Below are 23,438 nucleotides of genomic sequence, written 5' to 3' on the forward strand. Positions count from 1 at the left end.
CTATATTTATTTATTTTTTCCTTAAAATATTTTAAATATTAATATTCTGGCAAATATTTATATAAATATTGATATTTTTATAAACATAAATATAAATATTCTGACAACTGTCAGATTGAACTAAAATGTCTGTTCCCAAATAATCATTCAGCGTCTGTGACTGCGTTTGCTCTCGGACCGGTCGCCAACAATCGACGCTAGCGGCTCTAGCGGTAGACGTTTCAGTCAAAAGGGCTCCGTAACAAAACACACAAGCAGTACACCGCAATCATCGCTCAGTGACGATCGTTTAACGATGGTGGCAACAGACTCTCCAGTAAAAACGTACCTTAACAAAAACAATAATTTAACAATTCAACATGGCGCCAGAATTATTTAAAATAATATAAGTTCAAAGGTGTGGTTGAACTACTACTATTTGTTATTACATACTTTGTTATAGTGTGGAACCGATGCAATATATACTGGCATTTCGGTATCCATGGCGTTAGTTTCTAAGTTTCGGCTAACATGTAGGATTTGAAAGAATAACACTCAAAAACAATATTCAACTGTTTAATATTACTTAATTGAGCTAGTTTCGTTATATCAAAACTTAACAACGTGTATATTCATTATGACAATGACGTAGTCTTCAAAGCGGGATTGCAACAGTTAAAAAAATTTGGTTAAAATACTACCTTTAACATTTATTCAATATGAAACGTCAACGTTTTCAGAATATCTGGAGGCACCAGTTTCGAACAACACTAAGCTGAATATACGAATCAGTTTTGTTTTTAATGTAATTAGATATTACGTCATTACTTTTTAACAATACTACAGCGGAAAAAGGCAAAACGTTAATTTTGTAACTTATGATATAATCCACCATATTGCTAAATTTCTCTGTTTATAGTGATGTCATGTATTATATGTTATTGTCACTTTTAATCCACCCTTTGAAATTGAAAAAGTAAAAATCTTGAAAGTGCAACTCCAAAAGATACAATAATTAGAAGTATGTATGTGACTGACTATACAGTGATGAGTGAGCTAATAACCAGCAAAATGACGGAAAAGATAATATGTTGTGAAATAAAAAGAGAATAAACTAGCAGAGGTGAGAAATTATCAATAAAAACCTATAAATTTACATTATATTGATAGTTTCCCGCCTTTAGACGTACCAGAGTCAAACTGTCACTGTCAAATTTTATAAAATTCTCCTGTCATAGTGGCAGTTGCCGAACTCCTCCGATACGTCTAAAGGTGGGATCTACTGTCAATATAATATATATTTATCGGTTTCTATTGATAATTTCCCACCTCTACTAGTTTCATCTCTTTTTATATTTCACAACGCATTACGTTTTCCGTCTTTTGCGTTTATTTTGTCGGTTATTAGCGCACTTATCGCTGTATTTTCAACGTACACAAGAATACGCCATTACCCAATTTTTTAGGGGTTTTATATAATTATGTAGATTCCAAAGTGTGGTGCTGTATAAGATAATCTACAAAATATATAGTTATATTTGAAACAAATGTAGTTGGGTGCAATATTAATGAAGAGTGAGGGAATGATTAAAAGGACAATTATATCTGAAGGATATATAAGTACATTATTATTCTCTTGGTTTTGATTAAAACAAAGCAATAATATTATCTCTTTGTTTTAGAGTTAGTACTTCAAAAATGTAACATAAATATTCTAATGACTAGATATGCTTTCGAAATCATCAAACAATCAATAATTGAGAATCGCGTTTCAGCTGCCGTTGGAATAAAATAAGACATGAACAGTAGATTGATCGAAGTGACCAGCAAACTTCTCACAATCAGTTCATTAGAAATGGTGAATTCACATTATAAGGAAAGAATTGTGTATACTCCGTACGATGCAGGTATTGCATATTGAATTGTACTCGAAGTCATAAACTTTGAATACAATGCAACATACAATACAAATGACATGCGTCGTAAAAACTGTGCTATCAATAATTTTCACATGGATTATAGTAATATAGTTTCAGGGCGATTTGGTAAAAGTTGTTGAATTATGGCATTTTGTGTTAGGGATTTTTCCTTTGAAAAATGCCGCTGATAAATTAACTAACCACCAATCTTTATCATCTAAAATAATAACAGCACTACAATAATGAACCTCACTCTGCGTGAAAAGGACTGAAAATATTAAAACTTCTGCAAATCAAAATTAGATGGAATTATAATAATTGATGTTGCAAATTTGAGCAATAATAGAATATTCGCCCGATACAGGGTTAAGGATTACCTAGTAGTCCAGTCAAAAACAATGAGTAAATAATACATTCGTAAAAATGCATCTAAATAAAGTATCAAACAAAATGTTATTTTTTTCAGCGACTACAGATTTAAAATATAATGTAGTGTTTCGCTGAAATATAAGCTTGTTCAATTAAAACATATCTTGGTCAGGTTAGCCTTGGAAACAATTGTGATCACTCAACTGACGTTCTGAAATGTTAGTTATGTTTGTACACGTCTCACTGATATTGTCCTCATATTTGTATTTGACTACTATTTTAAGTATAGTGACTTCAAAATGGCGTTTGTTGTTAACAATCCGTCCAAATAAAATCAGCGTTCGGCCATACCAATTTCAACTTTCTGCGGGCAAGGTCATGTTAATATGTTTTTCAACCATGAAGGACCCTTGCTCATGGAGTTTTCGGAACCTAGAGTGCACATTAACGAAAACCTTTACAGGGAAACTTTAAACAACGTTTAAAGTTTGGCTATGTGACCAAACCGCCTAGAAAAGCTTGTCATTCTTCTGCACGGCAATGCTATGCTATATGCAGCGGAAGAAGTGAAAAAATCTATGACAAAAGAAATAGAGGATATTAGAATATTCATGCTATAGTTCCGATTTATTGCTCTACTACGATTTTCACATTTTTGGACCACTGAAAATGGCGTTAAAATGTAATTGTTTTCAGATGGACGAAGAAATACAAAAGACCGTAAAAGAATTCTTCGACCTACAGCCACAAAAATTCTTTAAATACATCGGTTGGTGGAACAATGAAATATGTGCCTTAAAATATAGCAGTAATTATTTGTTGATATGTTTACCGATAAAAATTTTCTGGATCAAAGATACGTTTCAATTGAACAAGCCTAGTATATTATCTTGATATTTTTCCAATTTGTAACACTTTTATTCAACATTGTTGTCAAAGATATTTTTAATATCATCAGTCATTTTCACAATTGGCTTAGTTTTTTTTTAGATATCCCATATTACATATTTGGAATATATAAACAAAATTAAATTTAGCAATTGGCGGACCTTGCATATTTCAGTATTTAGATTAACACATTCGCTACTGACTGTCGCCAAAATGCGTTTTGCTTACTTGAGTCAGGTGCTACTTTCGCCAAAAGGCGTTTTGCCATACTTAAGTCGGGTGCCACTGTCGCCTTTCTGTGTTAAAAAACTGTGAAATTAAATAGGTTATTTTCGTATTGGCTCCATACTAAAGTAACTGAATATACAGCGTGTCCCGAAAAGATTGGTCATAAATTATACCACACATTCTGGGGTCAAAAATAGTTCGATTGAACCTAACTTATCTTAGTACAAATGTGCTCATAAAAAAAGTTACAGCCCTTTGAAGTTACAAAATGAAAATCGATTTTTTTCCATATATCGAAAACTATTAGAGATTTTTTATTGAAAATGGACATGTATCATTCTTATGGCAGGAACATCTTGAAAACAAAATTATAGTGAAATTTGTCCACCCCATAAAAAATTTATGGGGATTTTGTTCCCTTAAACTCCCCCCCCCCCCAAACTTTTGTGTACGTTCCAATTAATTCATTATTGTGGTACCATTAGTTAAACACAACGTTTTTAAAACTTTTTTGCCTCTCAGTATTTTTTCGATAAACCACTTTTTATTGAAATGCGGCTTCTTTTTCAAGACATTTACGTAAAAATTTTATGGAGGTTTTGTTCCTTTAAACCCCCCAAATGTTTGTGTACGTTACAATTAAACTATTATTGTGGTACCACTAGTTAAACACAGTGGTTTTAAAACTTTTGCCTCTTAGTCTTTTTTTCATAAGCCACCTTTTATCCGAGATGTAGCTTCTTTTTCAAAATATACCTAAAAATGCAAATTATAAATAAATCTTCAGATTATTAACAGGTCTCTATAATCGTACTTAACCATATAAAAATATGTGGTGGATTTGACAAATATTCAAAATATCTCGATAAACACTGGCTTATCGAAAAAGTACTAAGAGGCAAAAAAGTTTTAAAAATAATGTGTTAACTAATTGTGCCACAATAATAATTTAATTGGAACGTACACATAAGTTGGGGGGGGGGGGTTTAAGGGAACAAAACCCCCATAAAATTTTTATGGGGTGCACAAATTTTACTTATATTTTTTTTAAGATGTTGCTGCCACAAAAATGCCACAAGTCCATTTTCAATAAAAAATCTCTGAGAGTTTTCGATAACTTCAACGGGCTGTAACTTTTTTTGTGTGCACTATTGTATATAGGTAAGTAACGTTCAATCAACCTATTTTTGACCCCAGAATCTGTGGTATAATTTATGACCAATCTTTTCGGGACACCCTGTACAGGTGGCACCACAACTGAGTAGCTAATAAATGAGTGGTAGCGAATGTGTTAACAAGAAACTCCCACAGTTGTTTCTTTCCCCTGTTCTAATTGTTGCCATATACATATTGAATGACACTTAAGTACAAAAAGTTTTAAAAATTTTGATTTAACCAAAAAATGAGAATGACGTACATTTATTAATGCTTGGTTCGACTGATTTTACATACATTGAACTAAGTACCCTGTACAGAGCTACAATTAGTTACTGAACAGACACATGTCTTCTTGTAAACCAAATATTCTAAATAAAAATCAATAATAAAACCATTTTCGATAAAACATTGTCATTAAAAATCAAAGTATACTTTCATAAATTGGGAACCAACTACTACGTATCTCGTAAGTTTTCATTATTAGATTCCCATCAAAATTAAATTATTATCATAATTTTTTGTAAAAAAATATATTCTAATGGTTTGTCTTACATGTTATAAAACATTTAACATTTGGTGTAACTAAATGGATTAATGAGATGATTTGATTTAAAAGTTAATAGACCAGGGCGCATCTGTAAAAATATTAGTACATTTGGACGTTGAGAGGTGACTCAAATTTTTTTGCAGAAATTGCTTGAAAATAAATCAAATAATAATATTTGAGTTATCCTCCCTCTCAAAAAGGTCCGGAATATTGTTTAAATAATCAAAATGTCAAAAAATGAAAGAAAAATTCGATTTTTTTATTGGTTTTTTGATTATAACTTTAAAAGTATTTATTTCCGAGAAAAGTTGTACTGACATAAAAGTTGCGTAATTAAATTTCCTACAATATAGAATTGGTTATAAATTTAAAAAATAGTCACCCTTGTTGCAAAATAGCAATAATTGCGAAAAAACCATACAAAAACAAATATTAGCATTTTACGTTTTTCAACCATTTATGGTACACTTAGGACCTTCATATTTTACCCAGAAGAACTTTATGATACAGTAAAACAATACTGTAAATTTTATTAAGACCGGTTCAATAGATTTTGCAAAATAAATTTTGCAATCCAGCTTTCGCAAAAAAAATAATTTTTTCAAAATGTTACAGGACTAAAAATAAAGCAGATAGCAAGTTGAATTTTTTTTTGGATATAGAAGTGTATTATACCTTTCATTTTCAATTTGCAAAATTAAAATCGATTAACTACCACGGCGTAAGGAATTTTTTTAAATAGACATTAATTATTGGTGCTACGCGCAGGACAGCGGATAGTTTGGTCTGATTGGGCATTCCAATGACCTTTGATAATGATTTATACATTTTAATTTTTATTACATTTCGCTATAAATAAATAAATTTGTTTATTGCAAAATAAAACCACATACTCTATCCTTTGAGTTTGTGTTGAAATAACACTTTTTTTAGCAAAAACTTTCTTTGTTCATATATTTTAACTTAGAGAAAGTTTATTATTTTTAAACATATGCAATTGTTTAAACAATATTTCACTTCTTAATTTTTATATTTCATTTTTTAATATCGATGTAATAATGTAAAGTTACAAATTTTTATTGTTTTTTAACATAAATGTAAGAATGTAAAAGTGCATACAGAGAGTGGATCATTGGACAAACTCTATCTCACGACATTGTACCAATCAACATGTATACTTATTGTTATTATATGATGTAACAGATTGCAAAATAAACATTAAACAAAAAAAATATATTTTAACTTAGAGAATAAAAGTTTATTATTTTTAAACATATGCAATTGTTTAAACAATATTTCACAAACAATAATATAATTAGTTTGATTTTTGTGGAATTAAAATATTAAAATACAACAGAATATAGAGTAAGAAAATAATATATTAGAAAAAGATTGGAAGAAATTTTGGTGGAAATCAACTTGTGTGAATCGAACACCGCTGTCCTGCGCGTAGCACCAAAAATTAATGTTTATTTAAAAAATTTCCTGGCGCCGTGGTAATTCATCGATTTTAATTTTGCAAATTACAAACGAAAGGTACAGTACACTTTTATAAGCAAAAAAAATTCAACTTGCTATCTGCTTTATTTTTAGTCCTACAATATTTAAAAAAAATGAATTTTTTTTTGCGAAAGCTGGATTGCAAAATTTATTTTGCAAAATCTATTGATCCGATTTTAATGAAATTTACAGTGTTGTTTTACTATATCATAAAGTTTTTCTGGGTAAAATATGAAGGTCCTAAGTGTAGCATAAATGGTTGAAAAACGTAAAATGCGAATACTTGTTTTTGTATGGTTTTTTTTTTCGCAATTATTGCTATTTTGCAACAAGGTTGACTATTTTTTAAATTTTTAACCAACTCTATATTGTAAGAAATTTAATTACGCAACTTTTATGTCAGTACAACTTTTCTCAAAAATGAATAGTTTTAAAGTTATAGTCAAAAAACCAATAAAAAAATCGAATTTTTCCTTCATATTTTGACATTTTGATTATTTAAACAATGTTCCGGACCATTTTGAGTGGGAGGATAACTGAATTATTATTATTTGAGTTATTTTTAAGCAATTTCAGCAAAAAAATTTGAGTCACCTCTCAACGTCCATCTCAAAACAGATGCGCCCTGGACTATAATTGAACATCACTCTTAAAGTGTTAAATGGCGTTACAAAAATAATCATATTCAATATCTGAATTCACATAATAAACAATCCCGGATATCGCACATTCAACCAGTTTTGTTGCAAAACATGGACCGCTGACACCAGCGAAAAATTACTGTAAAAACCGTGATGAAAAACATATTTTCATTAACTTTATTAAAAATTATCCTAGTACTTATCCTGGAATAAAAATAAGTTATTAGTCGCTGCCACAGCTATAATGTTTTCAGCGGGATGCCATGCCGTGTGCAATATTTTTTTGTTAAAATCTAAGCAGTCCACGCTAATCTCGTCTTTTTTCCTCTTGCCCTGCGAACAGACCTTCCTAAGTTTCAAGACGGTGCGCGGCTTGGCAACGTCGCGAGACGCTTCCAATGTCAACTCGCGTTTTGTCGATCTGTCGAACATCCGGAAGAAGTTGTTGTATGATCCTGTCATTATGGCTGAGTCGTTGCCATTCCAACAACACTCGAATTTATCGAAAATGCAATCGTTCTCATACAAAGAACACAGTTTGGCTCGCAAATATTCATGTACCTGCAACAAAATTGCATTAGAACATAGTTATAATTTAAAGGATAAGAAGTCTACGGCTTGCCACATTTATATTATTTCGCGCAAAGTTTATTACACGATAGGAGTTCTATGTAAAAGGCCAGAGTAATATTTAACAACATGAGAAATATATTCACCCATTGCGACATACCTCTTCCACTAAACAATACGGCTGCTAAAATGTATTTCCAGTCTTGCTATATGGCGCAAAGGCCTGGACAATAACGGAAACGTTAATGAAAAAGCTAGTGGAATTTGAAAGGTGACGGTACCGACGTAACCTCAAAATATCCTGGACGACTCACACCACCAACGTAGAGGTATTGCGATGAATTGGACAACAAAAATAAATCTCTTTTAAAATTAAGAAACGAAAACTTGAATACCTTGGTCATATTATGAGATATGATAAATATCCTATACTACAATTGATACTAGAGGGTAAAATAGAGGCAAACGCGGGCCCGGAAGAAGAAGACACTCATGGCTTCAAAACTTACCGAGTTATTCAGAAACGCCACAAACAAAATTAAAATTGCTATGATGGTAGCCAACGTCCGCAACAGACAAGGCACATGAAGAAAAAGGATCTATTAAAGGGAACAAAGGGCAAGGTCTCACGGGTAGTACGACCCGTATACGCGCTAATAGAGAATATAAAATTCTTAATTGTATGTCAAACAATGCGCAATACCTACCTCTTAAAACGTACCAAATTTCAATTGCATATCTCAACCGGTTTTAGAGCAATAAATAAATCGTCAGTTTGTAAAAAAATTTCAACATCCCGTATCTCGGAAACAAAGCATTCTCGGAAACGAAGCATTTGTAGACATATGTTTATAAAGCAAACTGTCATTATTTTTTATTGCAGAATTGCCATGTCAATGAAGAACATGGCTAGTTGTTAAAGTACCTAACTTTTTTATTATCCAACATAAGCGAATGAATCAAAAAACAGAATGTTAAGAAAACCTGAGGCCTTAGTTGGGTTTTAATTTCAGTATTTTATAATTGCTAGAATATTCCACAGGGTGTGGTGAACTTTGAGAAAAAACACGGTTTTATTCGTACACGCGGTATACAGTGACAATTTACCTGTCTAATAACAATTTTACTACAGCGATATTGATAAAGAATAAGGCTATACAGTGATTCTCAACCTGTGGGGCGCGCCCCCCTAGGGGGGCGCGCTTTTAGTAATAGGGGGGGGGGGGGCGTGAGTACATAAAAAAACACCAACATTGACTAATTTACTAAAAACAAAGCAAAACAAAATTCTGACAAAATAAAATACCCATGAACTCTGACAAGGAGCTATAATTAAAGAGCATTGAATACTAAATTGATACTAATTAATACTATATTAATACTTAATACTAATTATCAACAAATTTAATGTAAATTAGTGACTTCCTTGGGCTTGTTTTGCAGAGAAAAGTTGACCGAAACAGGGTGTAACTAGAACATAATATGTACACATCCACAATAAATTGAACAGTTACAGGACTGACTGAACTGACTCGACTAAGACAAAGACTGGTTGGTCAGAGTCAGAACTGAGAAGATGGAGATGCAGGCAGACGATCGAGAATGTTCAAAATAACTCGGAACTTCCCGCGAAAAGAGACAATCTGTTCCGAATCGGTGTTGAATTTTTTGTCAAAATGCTAAGGTGTTATTGCATATGATGTAGGTATATTGTTATTGTACGGGGGGGCGCGGTGAAAATAATTATGGAAAATTGAGTCGCAAATGGTAAAAGGATGAGAAACGCTGGGCTATAACATATTAAAAAAATCACTTAAATGGGACAACACGTTTAGGAAATTCGAGACATCAAAAATGATCCATTTTTAAGGTGGTGCGTTAATTTCTTGGAGTAGTATAGTTATCACAAATTTGCACAGCGAAATGTTGAAACAACTGATCCCCAAGATATAAAATTTGGTAACATTAATAATATGTATATGAATTGACCCATTGACCAAATGACAAAAATTACCCATTTTTAAGGTGGTGCGTTAATTTCTTGGAGTAGTGTGGTTATCACAAATTTGCACAGCGAAATGGTGAAACAATAATTGATCCTCAAGATATAAAATTTGGTAACATTAATAACATGTATCTATGAATTGGGGAGACGCAAAATATTAATTATTTAGATGATGAATTGAAGGGCTTAATGTGAAACAATGACAAGCCACACATGAGTTCAAAAAGAGAGTGTTATTATCTCTCAGCCCTTCGTTAACAGATGGCCCGATAAATCTATGGTCACACTATTGCATAGGCCTAGTTTGTCTCTAGACCTACTCGACATAATGACAAGCCACATCAAAATGGCGAACATGGGCGGAAGCGTTTCGGATAATTATTGAGTTCTGACGATTCTAGAAAGAAAAATAGTAAAGTTGACTTGACATTCGATGACAGTGACCGTGACCCTGGCTATGTACAATCTAGTAAGTGACTCAAGTAATGAAAATACAGCGATATGTAATTTTTTCCTAAATGTGGCTTATCACATTATTACCATTCAAGATTAATGTAGTAGCTTGTGACGTGGCTTGTTATATTATTGTATTTGGTTGTAGCATAATGAACAAGGTCCGTCAATAAAAAGGACAAAACCAAACACACCCGTCAAAAATTCCAACAAGTTGATGGAGACAAAGAAATAAACGCTGTTTAACACCTATAGAGTTGAAACCACCCCGAACTCAGTCAATAATAGAAAATTCTGAATCTACATTATATCTAAAATTTGGGTATTTATTATTAATGGAATAACGTAACAAACCACATTTTTTTAAATAAAGGTTTTTTCTCGAGTTTCAAGTAATTTGATTAATATTGTTGTCAACTATAGTATAGTCCCATAGGGACTGATGCATCGAAATATCTAAACTAAAACAATAAAAGTTACTGGATTTTTTAATATTATTTTTAACATTCAAAGTCAAATATCTCACTTTTACCTTTTTGAGGCTTGTCATTATTTCACATTAAGCCCTTCAATTGAAACAAGATTTTTAAGAAAGATGTAGGCTTTCCTTGACTACAGCTTGTACAACTTAAAAAAAAAGAATGATTTTGCGAATCCAGCACGGGCAAGATACACCTTCTAAATAAAAGTAACTCTAACAGTTGATAAAATATTTTACCACAAATATCAAAAAATGTTTCCCAAGGTAATCCTCAAGATTTCAAAACCTACAAATGAAGCAAACGATTGATGGCAAATGGAGTAACTTGAACAGTACCAGGATATTCCAACAGAGTTCGAAAATCTGGATGAATTATATTTTAAAGTTGGTCAAAGTACATTTTGACGGTAATCCTCTATTTACTTACTAATTTGAGTGTATTTGTATTATCTAATTGAATGGGTGATTGGAAAAAGGATAACATTTCAAAAATATGGAGAATTGAAGTAAGATACTGTTATATTTCTATTTGATATAAAAATTAAAATTTGATAATTATAAACAAAATTCACTTTAATATAAAATATTTTTAATTTTCTCAACTTCGGGCATATAAATTTAGAACAACCTGTATACAACAAATGGTTATATTTAATTTTAAGAAGTGATTAGAATAAGCGTACGAAACTCGGAACAATGTGCTTAGATAAACAAAGTGAATGACGCGTACCATTATCGTTCTTCTCGGAAGGTCGATCATTAGCCTATGCTAAATAAAACTCAGTGAAATAGATGATAGTTCATTATCGTTTTTCGCGGAAGGTTTCGATCATTAGCCTATGCTAAATAAGACTCATTTGAAAGAGAGAATAGGTCATTAAAATTTGTAAATAGTTAGAAAGTATTTTAGAATGGGAATTAAATATTTTCTTTTGAAATCCATTAAGCATATTTAGAAAGATTAAAAATTGGTTTTGAGGAATATTACGAATGAGAGTTGGTGGTGGAAGATTGATTTGTGAATCTGGAAGGGATATTTAGAAAGTAGGGGAATGGATGAGAAAGTGAGATCAGAATGTTTTGAGCTGTCGAGAAGTGAAGTCGAGTAGTAGACGGTAGTGTACGGAGAGTGAGAAAGCCGGTAGTTCCGTGAGTGTGGAGTATCTATCGTGGAACGAGAAGTAGGCCAGGTCGAGAGTAAAAGAACCTCCTTGAGCCAAGAGTGTCCCGGTAGCTGATAGCAGTTTCGAAAAAGGTAGAACACAGCATCACGACCGAAGCAGGAACGAGAGCTATTCGAGCTAGTTTTTCAAAGGAGTACATTACTGGAAGCCAGGACGGGGTTTGATCGCAGCCAAGGATAGCAGGAACGGGTTTTGTGTGAGGACATTTTCAGTTCACCAGGAAAAGGTCAGTCTCATTTGTTTGGACATGAATGTATGGGTTTTTCGTATTAAATTCCACATAAAAATTGAATAACATAATCAATAATATCAGAAAAGCTTCATCAAACTTAAATAGAGTTGTTGCTAATAACTCCTAATAGTTAAATGTTAATAAAAACTTTCAATTGAAAACCAAAAGGAAATAAGATTCCCATTTGTAAATGTTATGTTTAAGAATAATAAGAAATAGCAAATATTAAGCAGTGATTGCTTTTTAAATAAAATAAAAAATATTTTGATTATAATTGTAACCCATATGTGTATTTTTTTTTACTCTTTTCTTTTCTATCCCGATTAGGAACCATTAAGAAATATTTAGAAGCCACGGAAGTAAGTAATTAATTTATAATTCGCCCTGAGATTGAAAACATATTGATATGTGTAAAATTTAATAAAAAATTTTGGTCTTGGTAAAAGGTATATTATTTTAAAAAGCCCTATAGGGCTACAAACATCGAACAGAACGTTTTCGCTCTAAAAAGAGCATCATCAGTGTTGCCTAAAATAAGTATAACCATATTAATTATCAAAATGTTGAATTTAAAGTGATGACCAAGGTAGAATCAAAGTTTGGTTATACTTACAAGAACATGGTGAGCCAACCAAAAAATACGAAGGTCAAAGCCTTTCAAAAATGGACTAAAAGTCACATCAAAATGCTAACATAGCAAATTCCAAAGGATGGATATAATCCCTAAGGATATGGCCCTAGGATAACATATGACTCCCACACGTTGTAAGTGGGTCAAAGGTAACAAATTAGGTCATTATGTTACAAGAGCTGACAGGCAACTAAGATATGAGATATCAAAAGCGAATCTGTCTGATGTCAAGACAACAATTGTCAATGGAACTTGAAGTATCATGAAAAATTGGTTACACAGCTACTAAATTTATAGTTGTTTATAGTACAAGCAATGATAACAGCTAACATCAGTGTGTTGGAATTATAAAAATAAAGAGTTAGTGAGAATAGATTATCTAGATGTAAAATAGAAGGGGGGAATTTGAGTACCCACAATCATCAATGAAGTGTACGTAAATTGATGAAGAAAGATAGGCAAAACAACATACAGATAATGTAATGTATGGTTTATGTTTTGAAATTAGATAATTTATATTTGTGAACCAACACAAATGATGGCTGAGAGGCTGGCTGAAAAACTAGAGACAAAATAGGGGTCGTGATATCAAATGCTGAAAAAGTTGTAAATGCAAAATCTTATTTATAAATTAATAAAATATAGATGGGTTCATCAACACAAATTTACAAGACTGAAAAGGTTGTATTACAAGCTTAGTCCAAATTTCTTTATTATGTCCTTTTATGTTAAATAACATCTAGGGCAAAGAAAAATTAATAACTTGGATAAAAGTGTCTAAGCTACAACTAAAGTGGGGTCAGATGAAGATAAGTGTTGAGTAAGATTATTGACTATATGAGAAAATTAAAAATTGTGTTTATTTGAGATAGATGAGTTTGTGGTAGATAAAGTAAATTTGACATCACTATTGAGACTAATTAACATTATTGAGAGACTGGGGACTCCAGAGACCAGGCAACCAAACAAACCAAATGATGAATGAAAGGTTGGCTGAATGGAATAACTACTAGATGTGTGAAACTTGAAAGATATATTGTACAGTATTATTGGTTGATTTAGTTTAGAATGAAATCACATTATTGATATGTGATCTGGTTAATTAATTAGATTAGTATTAATACATTGATTAAATTAAGTAACATATAAGAATATTATCTCATATCAATAATCAAGATCACATCAATACATATATTCATAGAATGGCTATCTCACTTGGCCAAGGATAGCCAATGTATGAATATTTGTATCTTCTATATACGCTGAGCGCAAAAACGATAAAATTGCCGGCCGCCTTCTACCGGCTTCGACGCAAAACAGTTTTCTTTTTTATTTTCTAAAAACATGGTTGTCAGAAATGTTATTCTTTTTCCAATTACCCATTCAATTATACATTATAGCTTTAGTTTTTTATATATAAATAGGAATTTTTGACTTTTTTGACAGAAGTTTTTGTGCCCAAAAACAAAAAAAAAGTGTGTATGCCCTGAATGTTTCAGCTGGATAATTTTAACAGTGAAGTGGTTATATACGGGGATGTACCGTCGCCTCCGTTAGCGAAATTATTCCGATTCGACTTTTTTGCACAAACTTACTCAAAAAGAGGTCCTTCTAACAAATCCACAGGGTGCCAGGCGATGCCGTGGTCGAAAAATTGTTTAAACAATTTTTCTTAAACAAATTCACAAAAAAAAATTGACACAGTTTTCCCATTCCCTCGGGCAAAAAATATTCAGTTACTACCTTGTCATATTTTGTCATATTTATGTCAGTCGAAATGAAAAAAAGCTAACGTCTAAAGGTGAGAAAAGTGGTCATATTTTATAGGTTTATACCGATAATTCTCCACCTCTATTAGTTTCATCTCTTTTTATTTCACAACGCATTATGTTGTTCATCTTTTGCGTTATTTTGCCATTTACTAGGGCTACTAGTGCAGGCCCTGGAAGTATTTGAGTATGCAAAACCTGAGGACCGGCAACTATGTTCGGATTCTTTTACCCGAGACCTTGAACAATGAAAAACTGAATCTTGCCGGAAGGTGCGATGGTGCCTTGTCCCCTCCCTCCCCCCTATGTTACGGGCAGAAAAAAAGTGATTTTTCGCAAAAAAATCGTTTTTTTTTTGTATTTTTTTGGGTCATTCTAAGCAAAAAATGTTCTTACAAGTTTTTTTCGTAAAATGCATAGTTTTCGAGATAAACGCGGTTAAACTTTAAAAAAATCGAAAAATTGCAATTTTTGACCCCGAATAACTTTTGATTAAAAAATAAAATAGCAATTCTGCTTGCAGCATTTGAAAGTTCAAGTCAAATTATACCGGTTTTGATTATTTGCATTGCTAAAAATTAATTTTTTTATTGTTAAACAAAGCTATAAACAAACAGCGTTTGAGCGTTTTGTCGCATGTCCGCACCGCGCCAAGGATTAAAACCAAACGGAACCGACCAGGTAGGACTACCTTGGCGCGGTGCGGACATGCGCCAAAACGCTCAAACACTGTTTGTTTATAGCTTTGTTTACCAATAAAAAAATAAATTTTTAGCAATGCAAATAATCAAAACCGGTAAAATTTGACTTGAACTTTCAAATGCTGCAAGCAGAATTGCTATTTTATTTTTTAATCAAAAGTTATTCGGGCTCAAAAATTGCAATTTTTCGATTTTTTTAAAGTTTAACCGCGTTTATCTCGAAAACTATGCATTTTACGAAAAAACTTGTAAGAACATTTTTTGCTTAGAATGACCCAAAAAATACAAAAAATGTTTTTTTGCGAAAAATCGCTTTTTAGCTGCCCGTAACATAGGGGGAGGGAGGGGGTAACAAGGCACCGACACACAATCCGGACATAGTTGCCGGTCCTCAGGTTTTGCATACTCAAATACGTCCAGGGCCCGGTCTAATTTAAATGCATCCAAACACACATCTTTCAAAAAATCAAAATCTGATGCAGATAATGTGTTTCTACTAGATTTTCCTAGAATTTTTAATTAGTTATCCCTAATCTGAAATAGTGCACTTTATAGGTCTGGATCCCGCGTATGAAAAAAAAGTTGATTAATAGCAAGCTGAAAATTTGATAATAGCTTAAGGGTGTCTAGTCGGATAAACTTTGATATATGGGAACACTGGAACAAGGTCAGTTTTAATTGTGGAACAGGTTAAAAATTTGGAACGGTCAGACCACGAAAACGGCACATTTATTTTGTCCGACAGAACAGACTTAAACTCTCCGAACAGAGATTAAACTCTCATGCAAAAATCAGACTGCTATTTATCACCTGTCATAATTCCTGTCATTTGACATATTCTACATGTTCCACTCATTAAAACGCCCATTTGGTGATAAATAGCAGTCTGATTTTTGCATGAGAGTTTAATCTCTGTTCGGAGAGTTTAAGTCTGTTCTGTCGGACAAAATACATGTGCCGTTTTCGTGGTCTGACCGTTCCAAATTTTTAACCTGTTCCACAATTAAAACTTCCCCTGTTCCAGTGTTCCCATATATCAAAGTTTGTCCGACTAGACACCCTTAAGCTATTAACAAATTTTCAGCTTGCTATTAATCAACTTTTTTTCATACGCGGGATCCAGACCTATTATGCTGGGGCCACAGTAACGTCTAATGCCGTTAATTAACCCGTTATTTGGCTAACGCGTTAGATGTAGCCATGACTTTGAGCGCTAATTTGTTAATGCCATTATTAATGCCGTTAAACATTAGGCGATAGATCGGGTGTCGGTTTCTTTCGACACTACAAAGGAGTTTTTTTTTTTATGGCATAGACTTGGGTGTCATTTAGCCAGTCACAACTTTTTTTGTTTTCTGTTCATACATAAGGAAGGCAATGAGGTCCTTAGAGTTCCATAGCAAACTCTTCTACAGCTCTCTACTCAGTTCAAAAGCTGGCCGCTATGGACTGTCCAAGTTGCTCACCACATTTTCCATTATGTATCTTCTTCTTCTTCTTTTTTCATATGTACATAATATACCAAATTATCAGGATTAATAAGTTTAGAGGTAAATTTAGTTTCACAGATAAATTTCATTAAACAATCATATATGTTCTTGCTGTTCAGAGACAATAGATAGGATACATTGAAAGGTGGAAAAACATTACATTTTATTAAATCTTGGATTAAATTATATGTGCATGGAATATATTTTGCGCACTCAAAGAAAGTATGATTTAAGTCACCAACCTTTTGACATTCTGTACAAAGATTTGAATCAAAAACTTTAATTCTTGCTAGATGTAGAGGGAAACATGCATGTCCAAACTTCATTCTAATTAATGTTGTTATATATCTTCGAGGTACTACATAATTTTTAAACCAATATATATTTGGAACAGAAGGTTGAATCAGTGAATACTGAGATTTGGATTGTTTACAAAGATCTCGCCATGATTGACTCCACTGATTTTTAACTCGATGCTTAATAGTGTTAACTAAGTCAGATATGCAAAACTTACGATTATGTGAAGTACCATATTCAATAGCTTCTTTAGCCAAACTATCAACATATTCATTATGCGTTAGTCCTATATGAGCCTTAACCCATAAAAAGTTCACTCTTCTTTTATTTTTATGAATTTCAAAAAGGATTTTCTTAATTAGTAGGATATAAATATTTGAATTGTTATTGGGAAAATCTATAGTTTGAATAGCAAGAAGAACAGAGAGTGAATCGGAAATAATTGTTGCAGATATATCTTCTGATTCTTTAAAATATTGCAGGGCCTCATAAATTGCTATGGCTTCAGCACTGAAGATAGAAAAATCATGGCCTAACTTAAATATTTTTTCTGTTTTAGTAGCAGGTATGAAAAAGGCACATCCAGGCCAACTAACGTCTTAGATGCATCTGTATATATATTTATAGAATCTGGCCAATTATCTAAGAATGTTCTTAAGATGTTAGAGCTAATATTACTGTTTTCATGGTAACTTGGTTTTACTAATTTAACTGTATGTAAAAAAGAATGAAAATCTTCAAGTCCAAAACTATCAATCATGTTAAAATCACAGTAAAAATTTAACAGATCTCGAAAAGCCTCGCAAAGTGGAGGAGAGTTCTTTAGCTTCCAGTATTTATTAGTTAAATCCGCTACATTCAGCTTGTTAATATTTTGGTAAATACCGATATTTAGGTAACGAATTTTCATTAAAAATTTCTGGCTGAGATATTTCCTTCTATAATTGAGTGGAATTTCTAAAGCTTCTACATGTAAAGCTTTATTTGGAGTTGATTTCATAGCTCCCAAACAGATACGGAGTCCTAAGTTCTGTACAACGTCTACTTTGTTTAAAATATGTTTAGAAGCTGAGCCATATAGAATACTACCATAATCAATTATAGATCTAATATATGATCGATAGAAAAGCAAGGAAGTTTCAACATCAGCTCTCCACCAAATCCTTGAAACTGATTTAAGAAAATTTAGACCCTTATTACATCGATTTATCATAAAGTCAATATGTAATTTCCAAGTCAATTTACGATCCAAAATCATTCCCAAATACTTAATGGAAGAAGCAAATGCGTAGTCGTAGCCATTAAGTTTTAAATTATCTATTTTTGGGATATTATGTCGAGTGAAAATACAGACAGTAGATTTATTTTGAGCTATTTCGAATCTGTTTTGATTGAACCATAAATTAACACAACATTGAATTCGTCCTAAGGTTTGAACCGAGTTATCGTAAGTTTTGGCCTGAGAATACAGGAGAAAATCATCAGCATATTGTATTATTTGAAATTTAAAAATGTCAGTAGGGACTTTATGCAAATCCGCAGTATACATATTAAACAAAAGGGGACTCAATACTGATCCCTGTGGTAGTCCTAAATTATTATATCTAGGGCCTATCAGTTTATTATTATTAGTTCTTAGATATATCTTTCTGTAGGAATAAAAATTATAAAGGGCTTCAGCCAACTCAGGCGGTATATGAAAATGTTTTATCAATTTTTCCCTTAAAATGTCAAGACTGACATTGTCATATGCACTTTCAATGTCTAAGCATATAGTAGGTAAATAGGTGTTGTTGGAAAATGTGTTTTGAATATCTGTTACTAGTGTAGAAAGTGCGTCTAAAGTACCATATCCTTTTTTATAACCAAACTGAAAATCTGGAGGAAGTTTATTTTTTTCTACCCACCATTCCAACCTGTGTTTTATCATTCGTTCTAGAGTTTTCAACATACAGGACATAAGAGAAATCGGTCTATATGACTGAGCCAAATTTGAGTTTTTACCTGGTTTTAATATTGGTAAAACAATTACATCGTGAAATTGATCAATAACTGATTTATTGCTGATTACACAATTAAAAATATCTAACATTAGAAGTTTGGCAATTTTAGGGAGATGTTGAATCATTGGATATTTAATATTATCAAATCCTGGACTCGTGTTATTTCGATTTTTTAGAACATATTCTAGTTCTGTAATATTAAAAGGTTCTAGTAAAAAATGGCTTTGCTTATCTGGAATATAATTATGAGTATTAGGTGGTTTAACAGATGGCGGAGCAATTTTATCAAAGATTTCATCCTCTAAGGTGTTATCCAAATTGTATGCATTTGGAATTGATTTTCTATTAAGTTTTCTGGCTTGCTTCCACAACGTTGTAGTTGGAGTATTTTTGTTTAGAGAAGACACAAAATCTTTCCAACTCTTTTTAGCTATCAATTTTAGATTCTTCTTAGTTTTAGCCATGCTAGCTTGACACTTTATATACTTATTAAAATTAGCATTTTTTTTTATATTCTTTCAGTGCTTCTTGCCTTTCTTTAATAATTGTATCACATTCTGTATTCCACCAAGGTTGGGAACAACGAATTTTATTTTTAAAAGTTTTATATTGCGGGATTGAAATGTGCGCAGCATGATTCATACTATCTATTAGAAAGCTATATTCATCAGATGTACTGTCCATTTCGTAAACACTATTAAAAAAATTTTCAACTGATGTTGTGTATAGAGTCCAATTGGCTTTTCTAATGTTCCACTTACTTCTGGGTATAAACTCTTCAGTTGTAGTACTATCTAATATTTCCATATTGATAATAAAATGATTAGAGCCTAGTGTGTCAGAATGTATGTACCAGTGGATTTTATTAGCTATGTCAGGAGTAACAAAAGTTACATCAATTGCTGAACTATTTTGATCTGGTCGAGTAAGAACAGTAGGCTCGCCATTATTTATTACGATAAGGTTGAGATCATCTGCAGTATTAATAAGCTGTGTTCCAACTGTGTCATTGTAACTAGATCCCCAAATAGTATGGTGAGCATTAAAATCTCCTCCTATAATTGCTGAATTATTAACTTGCGAGAAGATGTTTGTCCAATCATTTACTGAACTTTTACTTTTAGGTGGTCTATATATAGATAAAATATTCAGATCCTTTGTTTTATATTTAATTGTTACACCACAAACTTCTATTTCCGTATTACAATTAGAGTTTAAATTTAATTCACTAAAAGTAATTGAATTGTGGATGAGAATAGCTACACCACCGAAGCCATCATTTCTGTCTTTTCTAACCAAATTATAATTTTTAAAATGATAACTAATATCTTTTTTGAACCATGTTTCACTAATTAGGAGGATGTCTATACTTTTATTATTTAAATAATGCATTAAACTACTTTTGTTTGATATAGCAGATCTGGAATTCCACTGACTTATTTTTAAATTATGTTGTATTGACATTATGAATTAATTATGAACTGTTCTACTTCTTTAATAATTATTTTGTTGTCTAAGGTTTTTATGTCTTCTACTGTATGAATATTTTTTAAAAAGTTTATTATAAATGTTGCTACAGATCTAGCTAGTTCAGTTTTATTTTCGATATTATTATTCGGTGTATAAGAATTAGTTGGCAAAGGTTGAGACGGTCCAAAAGTAAAGGGGAACATCGGTTTATGAGATGTTGATTCTAAAATAGGTGAATTTGCTTTTCTTTTCTTTCCTGAGTGTTCATTTGAATTATTTATATTAGAGTTTGATTGAGTCAAAAATTGAGATCTATTAATTTCTACAGTTGGCCGAGTCGGACCATGATTTTTATCATTATTATTAATTGGTAGGGATGGAAATTCTTTTTCATTATTATTTAAACAAGAGAAAGATTTGGGACTGATGAGTGCTGAAAAGGAGTTTTCACATATTAATCTAGCTTCCACAAAAGTAGTTTTTTGTTCTATCATAATATTCTTAATTTTCTTTTGTTTTTCATAAAATGGACATTTTTTTGACATGTTCGTTATTTTTGCAATTTATACAAAACATACTTTTTTCGCAATGATGGTTTTTATTTTTAATTTCACCGCACTGTATACATAGTTCCTGTGTACTTCGGCATTGCCCTGAAACATGCCCAAATTTTAAACACTTATAACATTGAACAACTCGGCCAAAAAACTGTTCAACAGAAAAATATACTCTATTAAAGGCAACATAATTCGGTAAAATTTTGCCTTCAAAAGTAATAATTATAGTTTTTTTGTCCACATATTCAATTTTATCTTCTTTTTGTACCCTACGCTTAGTCCTATATATACTCAAAACATTAGAAGGAGTTTCGATGTTATCCATGAGATATTTCACATCATATCTAGTGTCAACGTCTTTCACCACACCTTTTATTTCTAGTAAATGACTAGGAATATATTATGCTTTCAAATTTTGGTCTTTAAGTGAGCTGTTATTGACGAGGTTATTTGCCTCTAACAGAGAAGTAAGCAAAACTTTTACACGGTTCCTACCTATACTTTTAATTTCTCGAACATTCGTTAATTTTAATTTTTTTAAAATAAGGTGCCCAATCGTCATTGCATGTAATTTTCCCAAATTAAGATCATCACCAATCCTTTCAATGTAAACCCAAATATTATCAAGATTATACTTATCTGAAAGCAAATTGAATTGTTTAATGTTCGGTCTCGCATTTTGTCGATCATCTTGCATATTCAGTTCCATTTTACTAATAATATCACCATTATCCGCAGTCACTCGCGTCAAAAGAGACGTCCCTGACTCACTTTTATCCCCCATTTAGGGGGAAATAAGTTTTAAACCACTATATACTGAAATGTTTTTGTTTATAAACACTAAATTAATTATTAACCACTACTTTATCTTCCAAAAAACACCAAAACTTTTATTATCTACGAAAAAACCGCCAAAATTCAATATTTTCTGTAAGAGATCCAAAAATTATTATGTACAAAGGAAATACTCCGTTAATTATCGCGTTGTTGTGGCTACACTTGCACTGTTTCAACAAGTTCTAGCTTGCATTGCAGCGCAGCAGAGTAATTTGTTTTGTGAAATAGGTACATACTATTCTACGAAAATGGAGTGGAGTAATGAGAAAATAATTGAACTTTAAACAGTGTTTGAAACAGAACCTTGTTTATGGGAGTCCCGACAAAAATCACATAAAAATCGTGGTGTTCATGGTGACGCTTGGTGTCGAATTGTGCAATCATTATCTTTTCCAGCGACGGTAGAAGATTTGAAAAAGAAAAAAGACACACTTATGGGATACTGTAGGACCCATTTAAATAAATATAAAAATCGTTAAAATCTGACATGGGAATGAATGAGGTATATAAAACAAGCTGGTTTGCATTGGATGTCATTACCGTGTTCGTTTTCTGTGCATTTTTATCATCCATCATCTTCTTTTGAGTCTTGGTTTTTGATTGATTCGTTTATAAAATAATAAATTCATAAAATAATAATTAGCACTCATAAAATATAACAGCGTAGCAGCTTCCACTTCCATCTTGAACTTATCGGATTAAAAAACGCGTTTTCTGCTGACTACGCGCTAAAATAAGTGTGGCCAGTCACTTTAACGCGCAGTTTATTCCATCATTTTTGGTGTGTTAATTAATACGATAATGGACGTTAGACGTTAACGTTATTGTGGCCCCAGCATTATAGATACAGAAAACATACTAAGTACTTAGTTAAAAAATACAATTAAACTTACTGGATAAGTCTCAATCGGTCTGGTCTCCATATGCAGATCCCACACTTTAACAGAAAGATAGTCCCTAGAAATCATGTATCTCCCGTTATTTGACAACTTCACGTCTGAGATACTAGAAATAATTTCAGAAAAGAAACTCCTATTAGTCGGATCTTCCGGTTCTTCGAATAACTTTGAATGTCTATCACAGAGAGCAGCAGCTCTCATATCACATAACCTAATTGTTCCTTTACTGCTACTATAAACGAACAAATTACATTCCGTCGGATGAAACTCTGCCGCCGTTATGACCTCGGTGAGTTCCTCCATATTTGTTGGTTTAATATCGACGATGTTAAAACTTTGATCGGTTATTTCCAGATGCCACAGATTTATCCGCAGGTCGTCTGCTGATAGGTATGTCTCCTGATCCGAGTTGACGGAAATTGAATTTATGTGGTAGGTGTGTGCGTTCGCGAATATACGTCTTGGTGACGCTTCAACCATTAACTCCATTGGTTTTATTACTGGAACTCTTAAAGCACTAACGCTAGTAGGATCAACAAGGCTACCGGTTTCTGATTTGGTGTTGTACCTGCAAAATAAGTTATACTTTACAATTTCAATAACAAAAAATAATGCTAATTTAGTACAGTT

General features: G+C 32.2%; 1 protein-coding gene across 2 annotated transcripts in view; it reads right to left on the reverse strand.

Annotated features, from left to right (window-relative positions):
• Positions 1 to 539: 539 nt before the first annotated feature.
• LOC114330618 (protein phosphatase PP2A 55 kDa regulatory subunit) overlaps positions 540 to 23,438 on the reverse strand; it is a 57,167-nt gene continuing 34,268 nt past the window's right edge. For both annotated transcript variants that reach the window (XM_028280014.2, XM_028280015.2), the window contains exons 3-4: positions 22,803 to 23,376; positions 540 to 7,790 (exon numbers count right to left, since the gene is read on the reverse strand). In XM_028280014.2, the coding sequence (XP_028135815.1) occupies positions 7,422 to 7,790; positions 22,803 to 23,376 (943 nt within the window). In that variant the 3' untranslated portion in view covers positions 540 to 7,421. The remainder of the gene's footprint in view (positions 7,791 to 22,802; positions 23,377 to 23,438) is intronic.

Source organism: Diabrotica virgifera, chromosome 3 (genome assembly GCF_917563875.1).
Source record: "Diabrotica virgifera virgifera chromosome 3, PGI_DIABVI_V3a".
Lineage (NCBI taxonomy): Eukaryota > Metazoa > Arthropoda > Insecta > Coleoptera > Chrysomelidae > Diabrotica > Diabrotica virgifera.